The sequence below is a fragment of the Pipistrellus hanaki genome (genome assembly GCF_964339955.1).
Source record: "Pipistrellus hanaki genome assembly, chromosome: 4".
In the NCBI taxonomy this organism is placed as follows: domain Eukaryota; kingdom Metazoa; phylum Chordata; class Mammalia; order Chiroptera; family Vespertilionidae; genus Pipistrellus; species Pipistrellus hanaki.
Window position 1 is genome coordinate 26,418,146 of NC_140506.1, and position 22,853 is coordinate 26,440,998.

At 38.0% G+C, this 22,853-nt stretch overlaps 1 protein-coding gene across 8 annotated transcripts in view; it reads right to left on the minus strand.

The window, feature by feature from the left end:
* PDE4D (phosphodiesterase 4D) overlaps positions 1-22,853 on the minus strand; it is a 1,156,670-nt gene that overhangs the window by 148,813 nt on the left and 985,004 nt on the right. For all 8 annotated transcript variants that reach the window (XM_084880599.1, XM_084880598.1, XM_084880600.1 and 5 more), the window contains 2 exons: positions 15,818-15,891; positions 13,403-13,452 (listed from right to left, as the gene is read on the minus strand). In XM_084880599.1, coding sequence (XP_084736725.1) covers positions 13,403-13,452; positions 15,818-15,891 — 124 coding nt within the window. The remainder of the gene's footprint in view (positions 1-13,402; positions 13,453-15,817; positions 15,892-22,853) is intronic.

The window sequence follows — 22,853 nt, forward strand, 5'->3', positions numbered from 1 at the left end:
GTCAAAATAAGAACCTTGGTTTTCTAGAATATTTCACACATGGGACATTTTCTCCTTAAATAAAATATAGGTAATGTAGACATGGAGATAATTCAGCCATATATTTCACACTGGAATCCAGATATTGGCATATTTTTATCCTTATCTAATTCTATATGTCCTACATCAAATACCAAGGATTTAAGGTTTCAGACATTTTCATAACCATTTTACATTCACTCAATAAAATCATTCAGTTAGCAGTTCCTAAATGCTTGCTACCCACCTATCTTTCATCTTTTGAGGCTATCTCCTCCTTCATATACCTGCTATCTAGCATTTTGCTTGTGTAAGTCCTTCATTAGATCTTATTCTTGAACATTGCTATTGTGCTCTGACTGGTCTCTGAACCTTTAACGTTTTCTTCCTTCACTCTCTGGAATTTTTAGAAAGATTCCCAGGTAATTCTAACAGACACATTTGTGAAACACTACCCTAAATGCTTAGCACACCATTCATTTGACTCTTAATTATACCCTACAATGGAACTAATTCCTTTAAATGGCAGACATCATATGCCTGTGATTTTTGAGCTTTGCTGCTCTTCAAAAAATAGTCTCTGTTAGTGAAAGGTATGATCCCTTCCATTTCCATTTTCTCCCTCCATTTATTGAACAATGATTTGTGAATTCCTAGGGCCATTTCTTGCACCAGACCTTCTGCTTCTTGCATTGGATCTATAGCAAAGGGGTGCTAACGTTTTCTCTGCTCTTTCTAGAGGTGCTATACTTCTTTGCAAGGACACACGGAATCTACCCTTCTTTGAAGGTCTGATTTGGAAGCAGATTGGGCTACCTTTGCACAAAGGCATTTTAACTGTGCACTTGTGACTGCCCAAAATAACAATACTTTAAACTTTATAGACCCTGCCATTGAATGATACCAAAACAATTCAGCTTGTAAAGCCTTAGAAAGCTAGAGGACAAAATATCCAATTGACATATAAATGGGGATTTACTACAATGACTGTGCTGGTGGTTTGTTTGAAGTTCCCAAGCAGTGGAAAATTTAAGCAGAGCTCTGGCCAGTTTGCCTCAGTGGATAGAGTGCCAATCTGCAGACTGAAGGACCCCAGGTTCAATTCAGGTCAAAGGCACATGCCTGGGTTGTGGGCTCAATACCTAGTGGGGGTGTGTGCAATCCCCAGTTGGGGGCATACAGGAGGAAGACAATCAATGATTCTCTCTCATCATTGATGTTTCTGTTTCTCTCTCCCTATCCCTTCCTCTCTGAAATCAAAATTTCATATATATTTTAAAAACTGCTTTCTGAAAGTTATATATGCAAATAGTGATATTTAAGTTTAAAAACATTTAAAGGAAGCTAATTCTTTTCTTTTTTAAATTTTTGCTGTATTTTAGCTAGCAGTTTGCAGACACTTTATTTGTGTTCAGAAACAAATAATTCGCACCCCTCTCCTCCCTTATTTGACCAAGCATTAGCTTCTATTTCATGTTCTAAAGTGAGGAAGCTCATTGAACACAGTTAAATGGACCAAATCTGAACTTATCTGATTGATTTTTAAATGAACAAAATATGTCATGCAATTCTGTTTGATTCTTTTGGTTATAATTATTCAAACATGTAGCCAAGTACCATGTTTTCCCCCAAATATCTTACAAAACTAATCTTTTTCTGGTTTTCTCCTGGCTTCATTCACTCCTTTTCCTCACATTTTCGTGAGCTCAAGACAGCTAAAGTTCAGAGTGGGAACTGGGGAGCATTCCCATTTCCCCATATTTAAGTCTCTTGTAAACCAAATATTTGTTACAAGCAAAATGTGTCTGAGGAATGTTTATCAGACTAGGTTTTTATTTGGCTTTGTCCTAGAATATTAGCCTTTTATAAAATTTTTTTGCCCCATTTCAATGGTTTCTTTGATGTCTTGTTTTGACCAGCTGCTGCGCTTTTTGTGGCTGTCCATTTACATCACTTTAAAAAATGGTACATAAATGAAATTTGAACAAAATGAACAGTGCTTTCACATTGTTTCAAAATCAAACATGTTCCTAAGGAATCTGATTTGTGGCAGATGGAGAACAAAACCTTCCAGAGGGAGGGCTGTTAAATGAGTCTTAATTGCTTGCACATGAAAATATAGTGACTAAGATTGTGTGCACAATTAGGAATTTAAACATGGAGAAAAGAACTGATGTGGAACCAGGCAGACATTTTTGCAGGCATAGCTGTTTTCTTGGGAACATAGACAATAGAAGACACATTAGTCAAGGAAAACAATGTTAAGAGAAATTTAGTTGTCTTTCCTTCATTCTTCCTTATGTCAACCTTCCAATTCTAAGGATGCATTTGTCTCTAAAACTCACTGATGGAAGTGTCATAGTACACTCAAGGAACAAAAGGTTTATTCAAGAAATAGAATTTCTTTTTTCCTACTGTGCACCAGATACTACTAGGCTTGGTGTTTATTCATCTCATTTAACCCTTATAATAACCCTCTGAAAGAGTTTCGTTATTATCTACATTTTATAGATGAGAAAACTGAGGCTCAGAGAATAGCCTGCCCAAACTTAAAAGGCTAACAAGGGGAAGAGTCAGGATTCCCTATGTTGATTTAAGTGAATTCAAAGCTCACTTCTTAGAATGCCTAGCTACTCCACTGAGAAAAGATATGGACCTTTTTATAAAACTAACAGTAAGATGGCTCTACTTTCAATTTCAAGTCAATAATGCCTTCCCTTGCATTGGGTGACACAGCATGGTGAGGACGGTGCACAGTCCAGAGATGGCTAGGTCTGCTCAGGGCTGAGATGACAGATATAGAGGCAGAGGCCAAGGCCTGCTACAGCTGTGGTTTAAGAAGTTTGTTCAGAACATGGGGTGAGGAGTTCAGTGGTCAGGTCAGCGCCTTTGTGGCTCTGTAGGCAGCACCTGTAGGGGCTGTGAGGTTCTACTTGATTAGCTCTGCCACAATGTGGGCCACTCATTCTGGGTCCTATGGGAGCCTTGAGGTTGGGCCATCCTCTTTACTATCACTGACTTTCCAAGTGAGTAGGTTGCAAAGTGTTCTACAGTGAACTTCCATTGATCTTCAGAGACTTAAATCCACCTCATTCCATTGATAAACCTAAATGCCTTTTCTTGGGACCTCAAATTCCCCTTCAGATTCTTTCTCCTTCGGAAACCTGAGCATTCCTGGTTCTAAGGGGCCTTTGATGAATGCCAGGGTGTGGATATTCAATGAACCATCACATGAATTTAAAAACCCAACTCATTCACATACTGGGGGAGGGGATGCTACTTACATGTTCTCAAAAAGTTGAGAGGCTTACAAAAAATCATTCTTTTTCTATTATTCTGTATTCCTTAAAGGAAATCTAATTAGGTAGTGACTAGGCAGTGGTCGCCAACCTTTTGGACCTCACGGACCATCAGAGAGATAAGAGGATTGGCCTCACTACACTATTTATTTTGCTAACGTATTTCTCAGTAAACTGCTTTTTGTAATATTAAGGTTTGCAAACCACTGGCTGGCAACTGTTGTATTAGAGCACAGTCCATCTATGTTATTATCAAGTGAAGACCATAGGAGTGCAAATTATTCTTTGCTTTGATTCCTATATTTGTAAGTAAAGCAGAAGCCATAGATCATGGCACCTGGTGTAGAATGAAGCATACAAGGGTAATCAACAAATGTGTGTGGATCAAATAATCAGGCAGTCAAATCATGTTTGTGATTTGGAACTGAGTTTGAATGGATACATTAATGACCAGGTGCCATCCTGGATCCCTAAGAACCTTAATATCACAAAGAGCAGTTTACTGAGAAATACATTAGCAAAATAAATAATGTAGTGAGGCCAACCTTCTTACCTCACTATAATCAATATTTATGTTTGGCTCTTCAGTATTTATTTCCTCTTTTTAACAGCACCCTAGTTTCTTTCAGGAAATTACTTGGCATCTCCATTGGATAATTCTAATAGCAGAGACCACGATAATCAAGTGCTTACTCTGTGTCATGTATTGTGCTTAATTTTTCATATATCCTCACAAATGATTTTCATGAACTCCTAAGAGGTAGTTACTACCATTATGTCCACTTCAAAAACAAGGGGCTTGAGGATTCTGAAAGTTTAAATGAATTAAGCAGAAATATCTGTAAGTGGCCGAGCTAGAATATGAGTGCACATAATCTGGCCCCATAGTTTAGGCTCTAACTACTACATTATGTTATAATGTCTGGCAGAACAGCCAGGAGTCCTGTTCTCCTTTAGCCAAGACCTAATACACAAACTAGAACAATTAGACCCCTTTTATTGGAATTTGGCTCTTAAACAAATTAACGAAGAAATTAAAAACAATTGCAGGGGTCACTCTATTGCTCCTACTGTGAGGATTTTCCCTTAATTTGTGCCTTTCTGGTCTCTGAAGATTCATAGACTCTGACCCTCAGCATCCTCACTAATTCTCCTCACTAATCTTGTAATCAGGGGATCATTGCTGATAGACTATTATCTAAGTAAAGATGATAAGCAAGCCTTGGAGAGAATTGTATGGAATTCTCAAGAACAGGGTGCTGTGCCCAGTCATAGTTTAACAGACTCAGTGAGAGATAACGTGTGACAAAATGCCAGGCTAATTTCCTCTTTGCCCTTTCTGTTGAAATGGTGAGGGCTTGGGTTCTTCTCTAAGCCAGTGGGCTTGGACACCCTGGCCTTCTCTTTTATCTCCAGCACCCCAGCACTTCTGTAAATAGAACCTGATGGGGAGGGTCTGTAGAAACACAAACTTTCTGAAGTGTGGCTGAAGGTAAAAAAAAAAAATATTCCTAGAGACCATTCCCCCACAAACTGATTAAAATTCAGAATAAGCATGAAACTGCAGATGAAGCTGTCTCCTTCACAGTGTCACCTGGGAAGATATATTTAGCCCATATGTTGCCACAACTCTAACAATCCTAGGACACTCTTGAAATTGCCTTCAGAGTCCATGTTATACTTATTTCAGGTGCCTCAAAAGTCTTATCTTGTGGAGCGGATTCATTCCTAGAAGTAGTCTCATTCTGGGTAATCCAACATCCTGTTTGGTGACTAAGGTTGATAAGCATATTGAAAATATTTTTGGTCAAAAGTGAAGTGTGATAGTAAGCCAATGAGATGTTTTTTTTTTTTTTTTTTTTTTCTTGTATGGCCTGTAAGTCCATTTCCAGAATGCTTTCAGTGAGGGCAGCAGGGCTAAAAAATATAGATTGCAAACAGAACTACTTTGAGGGTAAAAAATAATTTAGAAACATAATGATCTATTGAAAGTTTTATCAACATATAAAGCACTTTTCACCTATCTATTAACAAGAGCTAATGTTTTTATTACCAGACATTGTGCTAAGTTTTTATATAGATTATATAATGTAATTCCTCAGAATTAGAAAGGTATTTATGATTATTCACCTCATTTTAACTGAAAAGACTCAGGATACAGAGTAACATCTAAAGTCACAAAGTGGGTGAACAGAGAGCCAACAACAAAATCCAGATCTCCTAACTTCTGAGCCCTGTTCTTCCTCCTCTATATAGGTTCTGACTTATATAACAACAAGCAAATCAAACTTACAACAGTTTGGTTAAAAAAAAAAAACCTACAAGAAGAGAAAACTTGGGGCTATTTTATAAACAATTTCAGTTAAATAGTGCAGCCAGTGCACAAGGAATTAAGAGGCATTTCACCTATTCCACAACCTACCTGTCTTTTTCTATGTCCCTCCTTGGTGATTGGAAAATATTAGTTCTTTTACTATTCTCAGTCCTCTACTTTCTCATGCTGGTAAGTTTTCTCTAAGTTCCTGAATTGATTCTCCAGACCCTTTCCAGTCTCTAAGCTAAATCTCAGGGTAGACAGCTTCCTGCATCCTCTAGAAAAAAGACCCTACTCTATCCCATTTCTTTCTGCTTTCCTTATTTTACCTACTCATTTATTCATTCATTTATGAACCCTCTGTTTTCTATTTACTTAATGCTTTTTGACATTAAGCAGAACACATTTTCTCTTTCTAAATTCCATGAACCTCTAGGATAATGGTTCTCAAGCCCAGTGGAGGTATTTTATGCTTCGTTGGGTCCTCAGAGTCTAAGCATAGTCTTTCACGTGCTGGAGACTGAATAAGTGAAAAAGCCAACCCAGGAGGGTCAATTCAGTGGGTAATATGCAAATGTTAGAAACATAGCAGAAAAAGGTCATAAGCAGCCATTTGTGTTGCCCGGCTCATAGAATACAATGACCTAGAAATATGTCAGGAGTTCCAACAGTGCCAAAAAAGAACCACAAAAAAAGAGAGAGAAGATGGCACACTCAAAACCAGTAGCGGTATAGACATCAGAAATATCTAGAAGAGATTTTTAGGGAATAGAGAGCTGGGAATTTCATCACTAGAAATGGTACCCAAGAAAATGAGAACAGATATGAAGTGCCTATGGCAAGACCAAACACAGATGATGAATATCACCACCTGATAGAAAACGTTAGTTCAGGGTCAGTAATGCGTGGTCCTGGAAGCCAGGTGAGTGCACAAGTTCAAACATTGTTTTACCCTCAACCTTCTGACATACTAGCCTCACTTCTTACTCCAACCAGGGGTCTTTCCTGGTTGATACTCCTGCCCTGAGCACTCTCATGACAACAGGCATTTCAGAAGGTCAGGAAGAGCACTGTGGGGATTGAAGAATGCCTGAGGAATTCCACATCCCAGGCAGGAATCCCTTCCTTGGCTTCTATAACCAACTTCTTAGGTTATCCCAAAGGTTTTCTCTATATCCATAGATCTTAGCTCCCTCTTATGCTGTCCTCTATTCATATACATTCAGTAACAGATGACATAATTCTTTATCTTCTCTCCCTTAAAAAAAAAAAAAAAAAAAAAAGAGGGGGAAAATCCCTAGGGATTAACTTGGGGGAGAGGTAGGAGACAGCAGATGGTATAATTTTTTTAGTTATATGTCAGTAAATTTTAAGGAGAGAAGCCTAATGTTCTGCCTTTGAGTCAGATGTAATCGATGCTTTGTCATATGAAGATATTTATTGAGTAATCAGAAGGTTTAAAAGAGATTATGCAAGCCCGCCCATGTGGATCATTGGTTGAGTGTTGACCTGTGAACCAGGAGGTCACGGTTTAATTCCCAGTCGGGGCACATTCCCGGGTTGTGGGCTCAATCCCCAGTGTGGGGCATGCAGGAGGCAGCCGATTCATGATTCTCTCTCATTGATGTTTCTATCTCTTTATCCCTCTCCCTTCCTCTCTGAAATCAATAAAGATATATTTGAAAAATAAATAAAAGCAGAACAAAGTATCACATCTTAAAAAAAAGAGATATGTATGCAATCATTAGTACATAGCAAATATCAGAAAATGTTACTTTTCATTAATATTAATATTCATAATACGTCCAACCAATCTTTAAAGCATTTTCTGAGAAAGTGGAAGAAAGGATGCTGTGAGTGAACTTCCCATTTATTCAGAGAATTAAATGATTTAGGGTAACAATTAATAGTAAAATTTAGGAAATAAGGCCCAAAGGAATTTTCATTGTTTTGTTCCATCATAGTCTTATATTTCTGAGAATATTTTACAAGGCATACATAGATGGAAAGCACTTTGTGGATAAAGTGGGAACTTAAGAATGCAGCATTTGTTGTTCTTTTTTTCTTTATTTTTTTAATAAGGAGACTTGGTAATGACAAAAAGAATACAGTTACTAAACCTAACATTTCCCAAACTTCCACCCCTGTACACAAACATGGACACGATACTTCATTTTCTTTTGGGGAGCAGCAATCTGGTCTTAACTAAAATCTTGTGTACTCTTTGAGAGATAACAGCAACGCCAGCTCAGATGATGACGACCATGATGACGAGCATTACACAGATAATAATATCACCTTGTATTCTCTTCCACTAATTGCAGAACACACATTATCTTGCTTATCCTAGACAGACAGTGATTTTCCAACAAATTACCAGCAATTCAATGGCAACTCTGTACACAGCAGTACTCTTATCTACTTTATTCAATGTTCTTTTATATTCCCTAATTTGGCCAATCATGGTTTACCTGGGAGAACTTGTTAATAATATAGACTCTGATCCTTACCCAAAGACTCTCTTCTGGGTTGCCTGGAAATCTGCCTTTCTATGTTTCAATCATCCCTAATCAGGCAGGTTTAGGAAATAAGGCCCTTATTTTAAGTCAGGGTAATGGGGAAGGAATACTGGCTGACATGAACTTTAGTAACATTTGTATCCTCTATTTTCATGGCAGTTTTTCTGATCAGTTGGAGGATAATAGAGCAGTCATGTCATAGGCTCAATAATCAACAGACAGAGTACAGCCCTATCTAAAAGATATTATTATTTAAAAATACAATCAGTTTTTTACTGTGGCACCCTAATGTTGAAATAGCACTAGGCAGTGTCTCATTAGTACCTTTTTCTTTAAAAAATATTTTTATTAATTTCAGAGAGGAAGGGAGAGTGAGAGAAAGATAGAAACATCAATGATGAGAGAGAATCATTGATTGGCTGCTTCCTGCATGCCCCCTACTGGAGATTGAACCCACAACCCAGGTATATGCCCTGACTAGAATTGGACCATGACCTCCTGGTTCATAGGTTTACACTCAACCACTGAGCCACTCCAGCAGAGCATCAGTACTTTTATCTAGGTGAAGAAAGGTAAACAGACCACTGAGACCTGAGAAATCCTTACATGTTTGTCATTATGTACATTCTGTGTAAAATGGTAAATATATTTGCCTTGTCAATTACCAGTCAACATCCAAAAGTGTCTTAAATTAATTTCTGACATTTCTCTTAGCAATATATTTTTCTAAGGCAAGGGAATCAAAGGAAAACAATAAACAAATGGGACTATGTGAAACTGAAAAGTTTTGCACAGCAAAGGAAACCATCAATAAAATGAAAAGACAACCACTAAATGGGAGAACATATCCACTAATGATGCATCAAATAAGGGGTTAATATCTAAAATTTATAAAGAACTCACATAGTAAGACAAAAACAACAAACAATCCAATGTAAAAATGGGCACAGAACCTGAACAGACACTTCTCCAAAGAGGACATACAGATAGCCAATAGACATATAAAAAGATGCTCAATATCACTAATCACCAGAGAAATGCAAATCAAAAATATAACAGATACCACCTCACACTTGTCAGAATGGCTATCAACAATAAATCAACAAACAAGTGTTGGTGAGGATTTAGAGCACATGTGTCAAACACAAGGCCCGCGGGCCAAATCCAGCCCGCCAGGCCTTGCAATGTGGCCCGCACCACGCTGTCATCACTGCACTCCGCTGTCAGTTTATGACATTGTCAATTTATTACTGTTCAGTAAATCATTCGGCCCGCGATTTAGGCTGGATTTTAGATTTTGGCCCCTTCTCTGATTGAGTTCGACACCCCTAATTTAGAGAAAAGGGAACCCTCGTGCACTGTTGGTGAAAATACAGATTGGTGCAGCCACTATGGAAAACAGTGTGGATATTCCTCAAAAAGTTATAGTCACAGAATTGGAATTGCCTTATGACTCCTCTTCATTCTATTTAGAATTCATTTTTAAGGAGTTTTGAATATTCAGGGTAAGAACATATAGAGAGGAGCCACACACCAAATTTTTTTTTGGATTAAAACTACTTTTGTGTTGATTTATGCTTGTCTTTCATCACATGTCTCCCTCTACAGGTAAAAAGTATGTAATTGTACTAATTTTAATGGCTTGGAGTGAACTTTCATTTTCTGACATCAATTGACAAAAGTCCTTGCCTTAGGCTTAAAATCTTCATTTACTTGAGGACCTCTAGGTGAGAATCAATGGACAAAATCAAAATAGCTCTAAATATAAAGACCTGTTTAGTGAGAAGGGATACAATATATTCTAATTTTCAAGTCTATGTAGAAAATCCCAATCTAGTGCTCAGAAATTAGTGACCTTTAGTGTTTCTTTTAGTTTCTCTAAAACATACACTTCCATGGTGGGTCTGAAGGCTAACCTAATTTGATGGGTGACTTTGTGGAAGTGTGAGAAGGTCCTTGGACTTAGAAAAAGGAATCCTATATGTATTCCTACCTCTGCCTCTACGTAACATTTTCCCTCACTAGCCCTCAGGATTCTCATCTTTAAAATAGAGAAGTTTAAATAAAGGTTTTCTGACTTGCATTCATATATGAAAATTCTCAATTTCAAAATACTTCAATAGAGCAATTGAAAATATGGAAATGAGCAACCATGAAAATTGGTATTGTGAAAACATGACCATGTTTCATGAGGCAGCTTTTCTTTTTTTTTCTTTTTTTTTAAAATATATATTTTATTGATTTTGTACAGAGAGGAAGGGAGAGAGATAGAGAGCTAGAAACATCGATGAGAGAGAGTCATTGATCAGCTGTCTCTTGCACACCTCTACTGGGGATATGCCCGCAACCAAGGTACATGCCCTTGACCGGAATCGAACCCGGGTCCCTTCAGTCCCCAAGCCCGACGCTCTATCCATTGAGCCAAACCGGTTTCGGCTATGAGGCAGCTTTTCTTAAGCTAACATTATTTACAAATGAAATGCTCAAAATGACTAATTGTGCCCCAAAATACGTGACTATACTCTCCAAACAAAACAGCACAATGCAGGTATGGCTTTGGCATATCTCACTCTCTACTGCCCTCTCATGTTTCAACACACCTTTCAGTTCTGATATTCACTGCCTCAGGACCACTGCAGGTGAGCCTGCTGTAATGCAGGGATTCCTAATCATCCTGCCGTGACTGTTGGAAAACAAAATCATAAATGAAATGTACCAGAAAAGCTGATACAGCATCAGCTTTTGTCCTCCTCTTCCACTCTATCAGTTTTTAAAGAAGTCAGGTACAGAGTAAGGTTGTAGGAAGAAACAAAGAAACACTTGGTAAGTTACTCAGAGCCTGCTGAGCTCTATTCTTCATCTAACTTCTCTCCAACTCCTGCAATTGCACGGAGACTTAGGGACTCATATCTCCAGTCTTCAAATGAGCAGGTAAAGCAAATGAGAAAGATGGGGTTTACACTCAAGCTCCAAATGGCACACACCATCTTTGTCCTAAATCACACTAAAGAACAAAATAGCTATCTATATAATAAAAACCCAGTGGTCGCAACACTGTAATGACCAAAGAACCAGTCACCACGAGGGACTTGACGCTGCATCCCATGGCATGCCGGGTCTGGGTCTCATGCGATATTGCACACTGGGCCTCTAGTTTAGTAATAAGGCTCTGTTATGAATGTATTTATATTTGGAAGCCTTAATATAAAAAAAGTTGTGAAATCATTTTACAGTTATGTATTTATCTGTTGTGCATGGGGAAAAAACACACAAAACTGTTGCAGGACTAAAATGCTTTAACCCTAATGATATACAAGAAACTTTCCTGGCTTTACCATATGTCAAATGGAATAACCTCAATGGGGGAAAAAGGTACTCTAAGTAACTCACAGTTACTAAATTTTAGTAAGTCACAATGCCCTCTGGTCTTGCTCCTGTGCCTCCATACTATGTAAACATTCCATGAGGTCTCTCACACGTGTTCAAAACCAAGCCTGTGCCCTTTGGAGTGTAGCTACTCTCCCTTTAATCAGTGCCAAGCAACTGCCAAGGGGGGTGGACAGCTGACTTGACCACTAAGCACCCACCATCTCTTGTTGGGCACAACAGTCTCCAATGCTACCTGCAGCTGCTCCTCTGGGAGGCTGCTCCAGTGGGCTGGCTCCTGTGTGACCTCAACTACAAAAGGTTTCAGGCACCAAAATAGCACTGCACTCTGCTTATAACACAATGTTGGAGTCTTGCTTAGTCCAAAAACAACAGGGGTGGGGAGGAGGGTTTGCCCCTCTTCGTAGGGGTCAGAACTAGTGCCCAGAAGCAGCACTGGGAACAAGGTTCTACTGGGTGTCTCTCACTAGAGGCCCCAGGCACATGCTCACACAAGCCTAGCCTGTTCATCCCTTAACATAGATAATGGATAGAAACAAAGGGTCTAGTTCTAATATGGCCTAATTTGTACCCACAAGCTCCTGGCCTGGGGCCTAGGGACAGTGGGACTATAGAAATATCTGACCTAGTTCAAACGTAAGCTAACTGACATTTAATTTGGGTTTTTGAAAAAGAAATCTGTTACTCAAAGAACTTTAATACACAAGAATTTCAGTTATTATTCATCTCTCGATCAATGTCAAGAACAACAGTGGTGAAACAGATGTGTACTATGAAATGACAGTTGAAAATCATCACCAATAAAAATCTTGAAATAAACATGGAAAAAATAACCAATAATTTAATATTCACTGAACACAAGTCTCATTAGAAAAGACATTCAGGAAAAAACAGCTTTAATAAGTGTTGCAGAATCAACTCTGATGTAAAAATCACTAACAAGCCAGGTTGAAAAGTGCTGACTAGTCACTCACTATAACTTAATAAGCTGCTCCTCAGCCTATTATGAGTTAGAGTCCAAGGGAGACACTTGAAGCAAATGAAATATTGGTATATTTTAGATAATATGTTAATTTCCTTCTGGTAATAATTTTAGAAAACATAGGTTTTCTTTCCCAGTCAATTATAATAATGAATCAATTGGGGTTTCAAGAAATGATTAAATGAAGTCAATTTGATTTCAGGTTCAGTAAAATGAGACCATTTGTTCTGTTTCGGTTCAGTTGAGGTCAAGTCTCATGTCTAAAATAGACTAACAGGAATTGGGATAATTTTATTTTTCCGCCTTTTATGTCCCTCATACTTCTATCCACATTTCTTCCCCAACTTCTGTTCTGTTGATTCCATTGAACTTTTCTACATTGTATAATTACTTTTTCTCACCCCTCCCAAGCTGAATTTATTCTCAACTCTCTGGGTCCAAATCAGGGACCACTGGAAGGGTGTGCTTTCTATACACAACTGGGATAATGATAAACTAGGAAGGTACCTTTCATTTATGCTTTCACTGTCATTAGACCACACTACCAAATATTAACCTCACACTGATAACATAATAAAACCAGCAACAACAATGTCAACATTTTGAAGGAAAAGCTACTCTCAAAATATATATGCCGAGCAATGCTAAATAAACACACATTTAAAGTGTTCCAAAAGTGGTACCTCAGTAAAGATTTTTCAAGGAATAGTTCCAATGGACAGTTTGTGCGATCCATGAGAGAAATGGTATGGAGAGAATAAAGGATTAATTTCTTTAAGATTCAAAAATTGCCGTATAAAATTGGTGTTAATATGATATTGAATCTTGGGAAATATGGTTTCTTCCTTGACATGAGAAGAGTAAGCTCCCAGACCTTTCTTACCTGTTATGGTGGCTTTGTTGATGGAAGGTTGGTTGCACATGGGTGATCTTCTGACAAAGAGAGAAAAATACAAAGCAGTCAATATGGGGTGCTTGTTGACTTGATGACTCTCTGAGTCATTTCAGATCTGCCATTTTAATGGAAAGGATTATTTTTGTTAGGACATGCAAATAAAGATTTCTCTTTAGGCCAGCCAGTGGATTGCTTAGATGCCTTCCTTCCACAGAATTCAAGGGTGAGCTTGGCTCTGTGAGTGCCCAAGGTCATATGGGACAAGGCAGAGTGACATATACTTTGCTATCACTGAAAGGAACAGAGCTTAGCTGTGTGTAGTGAATTTTACCATTCTGATGTCTAAGGAGGCTGATTTGGTTTGAATCAATAAAAGAAATACAAATCATTGACCAAAGAGAGAGTCTATCCGATAATATTGTTTGGTTAGATGTCGTCCTGGGCAGCATACTGTATGCCAAGATCAGGCATAAGATATGTATGACTTTTGATCTTCTGCTGGCTGCTCTTTTCCATTTTAACCTGTTCTGTCACTGTCAATCAATTAAAAACTTGTGTCTTGCATAGAATGGAACTCAGGTCCCTCCTTGGACACAGAAGGTCAGGCTGATGCCTTCCTTCTGTCTGATCAACTGTTTGCCTCCCATAGGTTTAGATGCTGGTACCCAAGTGTCTATATCTGAAGGAAGTGTAAAAGGAGTTATAAAGTTTCTTGTTTGCCACTTAAAACAATTTCCTGGATAAAACTTAAGACTGAAAAGGATTGGGAGAGATACCAGTAGTCCATCCCTCCTGCAGGACTCAGACTTTCCAAACAGGAGGTGACTGAGATACCAAATGCCAGAGCCCCAGGGGTTCCTTGGAGTGAGCAGACTGGGTGTGGCCATGGGGCACAGAAGACCTGCGGCCATGAGTAAATACCTCCGAGCACACGCTCATGTCCCCTCAGGTCCCCGTAATATGTCACCACCTTGGTCTTCCAGACAACGAGCACGTGCAGAGGGATGACTCAGCACCAAGCACTATGCCAGGCACAGGGAAAACAACCCAGGCTACTGGGGACTAGCATTCTCAAGATCACTCAGTTTAGACAAGCAAACAGGTGAATTGAGCATAGAGACATCTGAGCTAACACAGGAGTTGGGTATAGGACACGCTCACACAGAGATGGAAAGATATATCATTCAGTTTAGGGGTGTGTGTATGTTGACTCTTAGGGATGATGCCCCAAAAGAAATTATAATTAAGCTGGGACCTAAAGAATGAATGACAATTAGCCCAGTGGGTGAGGACAGGAAGAAGAAAGTAAGAAAAAAAAAAGTTCAGGCTGAGGGAACGGGGCTACGCAAATTCATTACCTAGAAAGCAGGACAGACAACTGAAGCTTCTTAGTTCTATGCAATTATTTGGATTAAGGCATTTATACTGATTTCTAAGAAACCTTTTTATACCAAAGGAAATAGGTGCACAATAGCTAGAGCTTTTAAAAAACAAACAAACAAACAAACAAAACAACCATGAAAAATGTGAATTTGGGAGGTCAATTTTATTATTATGGGATGAAAAGTTCAGATTTTTGTGCTCTTTAAGAAGTAGTAGCTACTATGAAATTTTATACACTTAGATAAATTATAATTCCAAATAAATTTCTACTTATTGTTCTCCTAATATTGATTTAAAGAAATGTGTTTTTTTCCTGGCAATTGATTAGAGTTGATATTTTAATAATATTTTATTATTAATAATAGATTATCAAAATATTGAGCGTTTGAATAATTAATCAGTTTTATATTTAATCTTAAAATTAATTTTCTCTTTAAATATTTCAGTTATTAGACCCCCCCCCCATGTAATCATTTCCTATCTCAGCTTCCTTTTTTTCAAGTGCTTCCTCTGTTATCACAGAAATTACAATTTTATTAATTGCTCCATGATGCTGTTGATCTGAGGGTTGGTAACAGTTGGCAGAAAAATCAAAGATGTTTGCTATGCTCTGATGCTTCCCTAAGTCATCACTGACTTAGAGTTAAGAGGATGACTTTGGATTGACATTAGGCTTGATGAGATGATTTGTCCGTGGTTAATTTATGAAGTAAGCCAAAACTATAAAGTTACCCTGCGTGTAAATAACTGGGCAGAGGACTGATTTTGCCAGGTGATTTCTGACAGGTGGACTCATCATATTTATTTGTCATATTGCTTCAGTTCTGACATTAGAACCATCACTACCAAGTATTTATAGAAAATTAACAGGGCATCATATGACTTAGTGTAAATGGCTGGACAACAAGGCAAGGGAGGACTCAGAGAGAAATCTAATATAGTGCCTCCAGGTCAATGAAACTGAGAAAAAACACTGTATGAAAGTTCAGGATGAAGGGCAGCAAACAAAGGGTAACTTACTTGCTAGGTGCTCGCTCTTGCATATTAGTTAATGCAGCAAAGTTGTTTCGTACAGTTCGCAGGCTGGCCAAGACCTAGGATAAAAGAAAAAAACAAAGATTCTTTAAACTTCTGGAAGTAGGGCCATCTCTAATGCAATTTAAAATGGTTTGCCAATTTAGAAAAATGGCTTGTTAAATGAAAACTTGATATTGCTTGCAACTTGGTTTCATATTATCCTACTGAAGCATCTCCACCTACTCAGTAAGGTTTACATGCATCTGTGTGAAACCTAGAGAGGCCCGACGAAAAGGACTTTCCCTCTGCTTCTCCGCATGGTCTGTGAACAGGGGGACAGTCCCAGCAGTCTCCACGGCCACTAACACAATAAATCTCAAGCGATACACATATAGCATGATTTCATCTCTATGTAAATTTGAAACCGTGTAATAGAAAACACGATTAAAGTCTCACTTTAAAGGTGAAATTAAAAAAAAATTACCCTCAAATTCTCTTCAGAAACTCATCAAGAATGTCATCATTTGAAAGTCAACAACTAAGTAAATTAAAAAAAATTTTTTTTTCACCTTTATTACATGGCTAGTCTAGCTAGTAAACAGAAATTATTTGCTTTGTTAGGATTGTTTGAATCATGAATTATAAGGTATTCAGGGAGGCATGTCTCACATAAAATCGGACCACCATGTATGTGCACAGTGCCTGGCTCACAGAAGATACTCAATAAAATTTCGTTTAATACGTGACACAACATATCCATACACCAAAGGCAGGACCAATGGGTTCCGCTATCTCTGACAGCCCTTCCTTTTTCTAATTCAGTGAAACTAGAAAGTGGAAAAGAACTAGAAGTGAGACTTAGGAAGGTTACAAGAGCTCCTTACTTTCTCCTAGAATGGGAAAGTTTTCTCTAGGGTGAAACTCAGATTAGGTGAGATTATAGGTAATCTGGGTGACAACCAGAATGTTAAATTATCTAAAACACAGATAACAAATATGCTATCAGGTACTATATAACAACTCAGACAACCTCTGTTTCCAATGTGTGAACTTATATAGACAAGTTGCATTTCCCTGGAGCTCAGTGCCCTCATCTATAAACTGGAATAGTTATATCTATCTCAAAATGTTGTTGTGAAGATGATATGGAATGACAGGTTAGGAGCCAAGAACAATGCCCGGCAAAGGAAAGTATCCAGTGAAGATTCGCTCATTTTAGCAACATTCCATTTGATCAGTGGTTCTCAACCTTTCTAATGCCTCGACCCTTTAATACAGTTCCTCATGTTGTGGTGCTCCCCAACCATAAAATTATTTTCGTTGCTACTTCATAACTGTAATTTTGCTACTGTTATGAATCATAATGTAAATATCTGTGTTTTCCGGTGGCCTTAGGCTCTGTAGCAGTGGTTCTCAACCTGGTTTGCGATTTACAGGTTGAGAACCACTAGCAGGGTAGCTTAAGAATATAATTTTATGGTTGGGGGTCACCACAACATGAGGAACTGTATTAAAGGGTCGAGGCATTAGAAAGGTTGAGAACCACTGCACTTGATTAATGATTTGGCCTGAGCACAGGGAATTACAAATGCCTGTCACTGATCATATAAAATGGTAATATAAATATATGTAGTTTATACAAATATAATATGTCTAATCTATATAAATATTGTACTTGTGTAAATGTAAATTTATAATTGCTCCAAGGTTTCCAGAACTATTTTCAGGTTCCCTCCCTCTGCTCCCATTTGGCACTGACCTAAACAAAAGTCAGTCTAAATACTTTCTAAGAAATTCTAAAAAGTGTCTGAGATGTTTTTTGAAATTGGCATGAATTTGTGGAAGTCATGGGGGTACTGTTTATGCCCTGGGACAGTGACCTTCAGCTCTGTCCCCCGAAAGAGTTAACGGTGCTTCCTAAGGTGCCAACCACGATTAACTCAGTCACTGGGAAAGCCTGGCTCATTATCACATGTAAACAACTCGCAGCACTGAAAGGTCACGCTGCCTGGGACAGCGTATTCAAATAGCCCACTGCTGACATCGGACCATGATGTCTTTCATTCGGCATGAAATCTTGAATGATGCAGAAGTAAATCCAATAAATAATCCACCGTCACTAAATCATGCAGGCTTAATTTATGCTTTAAGGATGGAATATCAAATACACGAATACAACATTTTAAATAAGATTATTGCACTCCTTGATCGGTTCTCTAGGTAAAATTCTAACCTCAGAATTCTGAGAATTTTATTCTAATAAATTATACTAAGTGCACTACATTTGACAGCTGGGTAAACAGAAATTGTGCCGCAAGTAGTTCATGTTCTGGGCTCATTTGAAAGAAAATATTGTCATAAAAGACATTCTACAATTGGCTTTCAGTATAAAGGCTTTTGACTCTGTCCTAACAAAGATATTAAGTCGCATTACTTTGTTTTGGTTTTAAATTTAATGTAATTATTTTTGTATGATTTATATCTTCAGAAGATGCAGAACTTAAACAGAAAAGGGTAAAAAGTAAAATGTCTCCCTCTCAATAACAAAGGCAAATTCAAAATTATTGTTATTTCTGAGAGGAGGCAGGAGATGAAATTGGGGAGGAATACTCCAGAGTGTTGAAAATATTGGGGCTGTTCCATTTCTTAAAGTATTGATTTTTGGTATTATTCTTTATACTTTAGATAATCTCTACATATGTTCTCTCATATGTATATGTCAAAATAAAAGGTTAATAAAGACATTTCCCTCTCAGTCCCTCCTCTAGACATTGAGCTGTCTGTCCCCTGGTCTACTTAGCTTTTAGGTTGTTTCCTAAAATTTTCCTTTGCAAACATTGCTGCAGTAAATAACCTTGTAAATACATCATTCCCTATGTGTGCAAGTACTAGATCATTGTTTTTGTTGTAGAACAAAAAATAGTCTATAAGTTTTATATTACTCTTATTGTCCACATGATGATACATAATACTGGCAGACATATAAAGAAAAATACCAGACAAATCTTAAATCTTATACCTAGTTGATTGACTCTAGGTATCTCCATTGCAAATGCATTGTGTTAATCTTTTTTGGTGTTGTTAATCCTCACCCCCCACACCCCCGCACCGGCTCCCCAGATAGTAGAAGAGAGGGAGGGAGTAGGGAGAGAGAGGAACATTGATGTGAGAGAGACACATCCATAGGTTGCCTCTGCCCCAACCAGGATGGGGATCAAACTTTACAACCCAGGTATGTACCCTTGACCAGAAATCAAACCCATGACTCTCTCGTCTGCAGGCAGAGACTCTAGGCAGAGACTCTAACCATTGAGCAAAACCAGCCAGGGCCACTATTTTGGTCTTGTATACTCTCATTTGCATTATAGAACCAAAGAGTGAGGCATCTGCTACTCTAGGTTGTAGGGGAGAACTGGAAACAGTTTGACCAAGACACTGAGTTGGGGTCCAATTAGTTTTTGCTTCTAATTTGGGGAGGTCTCATTCCCCTTGAATTCAACTCTTTAGGAGGAACCATTGTCAGAGTTTCAATGCTCCGGTAATTTTCTTCATTCTGAATACTTGCTAATCAAAAAGTCCCTAAGGCTTTCATTCACATAGCTTAATGGTTAAAAAATTAAGGTAATTCCTTTCTCTTCTGTTCCCCCAAGCAAAACTGTAATAAGTCAAGGTAAAAAATACACTGGTAATGGTGAGAAATATACACTATGGGAAAAATTATAATAGTGTTATGGAAAACTTAAACATAAAGATGGATCATGTACTAGCCCAGGAAAGGGTTTAAATGTTATTTATGCATGCTAATCTCAGGTACTTCTGAAAATTCACTGAAAATAGCAGGAAATGTGGGCTTCATTAAATAGTTAAACAATTGAACATAACAGCCTAAAAGAAATGTATACTTGAATAACAATAATTTATTGAAAATATTAAGAAGTTTTCTTTCTTTCTTTCTTTCTTTCTTTCTTTCTTTCTTTCTTTCTTTCTTTCTTTCTTTCTTTCTTTCTTTCTTTCTTTCTTTCTTTCTTTTTTTTTAAAAAGATATGCATACATATAAGCACGGCCAATGGACCCAAGACACTGGGGGTGGGTGGGGTGGGGATAAGGGCATGTGATAGGATGTAGGAGAGACTGGGGGAACGTCATTGGGGAAAAAAAGGAGATATATGTACTACTACATGTAATACTTTAAACAATAATAATAAAAAAAAGATATGGCCACAGTGTTACAAAAAATCCTGCCTAAAAAAATAACAAAGAAATGATTTTGAGGATTGTGTTTTTCATTCCAAATACTCTCTATACCACCAGATGGCACTAAAACACAGACCATGTGTTGCCACAGGCCTTGGAGGAAGTGGGAGGGGTGAAAGAATATCTTGCTTTGGTTTTACCTCCAGGAAAAAACACACCAAAAAACAAAACTGAAGTAAAATTGTGATTACTTATAAGATAGAAAGGTCATTTTGATAGAAAATAAAACCTCTTTCCAAATTATGTGTTGGTCAAACCATACAAAATTGCTCTTTTTGTATGTCAACAAATGTTGATTTATAGATCTCCAGAAGATGCTAGCTGTGATTTTATTTTTAAGTGAAGGATATAGAAAAATTAACAGACAGAAGCAACTGAAATGTAATAAGTATCTTCTTTCCCAGCCTGGTAGGGGGAGCCTGTTCGAGTCAGCAAGTGGGGGACTGTGATGAGGCCCCAGGCGGCTGCTGCTCTGTGAATCGGGGATCATTCGGGGGCATTAAAAACATTGGCAGTGTTCTGTGGACAACAGAAGAGTAATGTTCCACAGGGCTGACAACTACTACATTTTTAATAAAATTATCTGAGCTGCTGTCTTTTGGTTAAAGGTAAAATGACTCAGTTGTTCCTACCCTGGATTTTGAAATCGGGCATATATGCTTAGTCTGAATAATGTGAGGGTCCAGCCAGGATCCAAGACCATATTTGGGTATTTTCTGTTTTTTCCTTGACCAAAGATACCACTTCTTTTAAAAAACAAACAAACATATTTTGATTGATTTCAGAGAGGAAGGGAGAGGGAGAGAGAGAAGGAAACATTAATGATGAGAGAGAATCATTGATCAGCTACCTCCTGCACATCCCACCGTAGGGACTGAGCTGCAACTGGGGATGTGCTCTCACTGAGAATCGAATTGTAACCTCCTAGTTAGGTCGACAACCACTGAGCCATGTCAGTTGGGCTACCACTTCTTTTTTACTTCCAGGTGAGAATTCTGGTTGACTTGGAGTTTTACAAGGTAGTCATAACAAAAAAATGGGACTGGTGCGTCCAAATGCAGCTGACTACAAAGTAGAGTTTCCTACATTTCATCAGTGTTGTATTTCCTTGGTCCCTTCAAGACCTCTAGCCAAATTGTTTCTGCACTCTTGGAAGAAAAATGCCAGTTGCCAAGTGGTAGGATATGGCGTTGCACTGGGATTCTCTCAACACCTAACCTTCGTGCCTAAGGAAATTCCCACACCAAAAAATTTTGGAATTAACATAGAAGAATACTTCAAAATGGAAATAAATCAAATGTTTAAAGCTGTCACTTTTTCAGAAGATAAAGAGGATGCTGAGCTTACAAGGGAATTTATAATAATAAAAGTATAATATGCTAATTAGATTGGATGACCTCCTTCTGGACAAAGCCACAGGAGGTGGGGGCCATAGTGATGGCAGCAGGCAGGGGCCCAAATTTCGTGCATTGGGCTTCTAGAAACATAATAAATTGAGAGTGGAAGAGAGTTTAGTTTAAACACACCAGCAAAAATTTCTAACTCTGGCAGTGTTGTGGACGTGGGAGGGTTACTGTAAGATCCTTTCTGATGATGTACATTCAAAATGATTTGGGCTTCAGCCCTGCCCATGAACATAAGATATATCCTTGCATGACTTCCTAAATTCTCTTATAATTTAGGAGTTTATTCTCTTAGTGACACAGGAAACCACAACTGGAGGAAAAGTGGAAAGATCCTTTTGTGTTTTGGAGACACATTCAGGCATAGAAGAAGTGAGTTCTTAAGAAGAGTAGAAGATAAGATGGGTTTGGGAGAAGACCTTTGTCCATGTGAGATAGTGAGAGGCTCATTTTAAAGACTTAGGGTAAAGCCCTGGTGGGTGGTTCGGTGGTTGGAGCATTGGCCCACTCACTGAAGGGCCTCCGTTCGATTCCTGGTCAAGGACACATACCCTCAGTTGGGTCTCTCTCACATTGATGTTTCTCTCTCTCTCTCCCCTCCCTTCCACCCTCCTTCCCACTTTTTCTCTAAAAAGCAATGGAGAAAATATTCTTGGGTGGGGATTAACAAACCAATAAACAACAACAAGAAGAATTGTGGTAAAAAAAAAAATATGCAGGGAAAAATAAGCCTAAAGAAATATAAAATAAATTGTCAATACCAGTTATTTTGGGGTTTGGAATTATGGGAAATTTTCTTTTCTCCCTTTTGCCTATATATCTTTTCTACACTCTCTATGCAAAATTAGATTATTTTGAAGGTAGTATGGCTTTTTCACAAGAATTTAGTATGACATTCCAAACTCCAAAGCATGCTGGGGAAAGTGGAGAATTCTTTGGTCTATTTGAACATGTCTCTGAATGACTTGTCTAACATCAACTGACTTCTGTCCATTGGCAAAAGCACTGTGATATATTAGGCTGAATAATAATGGTATCACCTCAAGTGACATAAACATCTTATATTTTAAGCGTTATAATATAATATTTAGCATTCAATGGTGACTATTCTATCTTCTATTGAAAATTGAGTAGATCAACAAAATAAGGTAGTTATGCCTAATAGGGCTTAAGATAAGACTGCTGCTAACCCTTCTTTCTTATCTGGTTTCCCAAAGATGTTCTATTAATGGTGAAATTGGTCAGGGTTTTTAACATGTTATTTATTTATTTTTTAAATTCTACTGGAACTTTCTATACCCCATACCCTAGAAAATTCCATTTTTAAAAACTATGATGAAGCCACTTAAAAAAGAATCTGCAATCTTTGGGGCAATGACCAC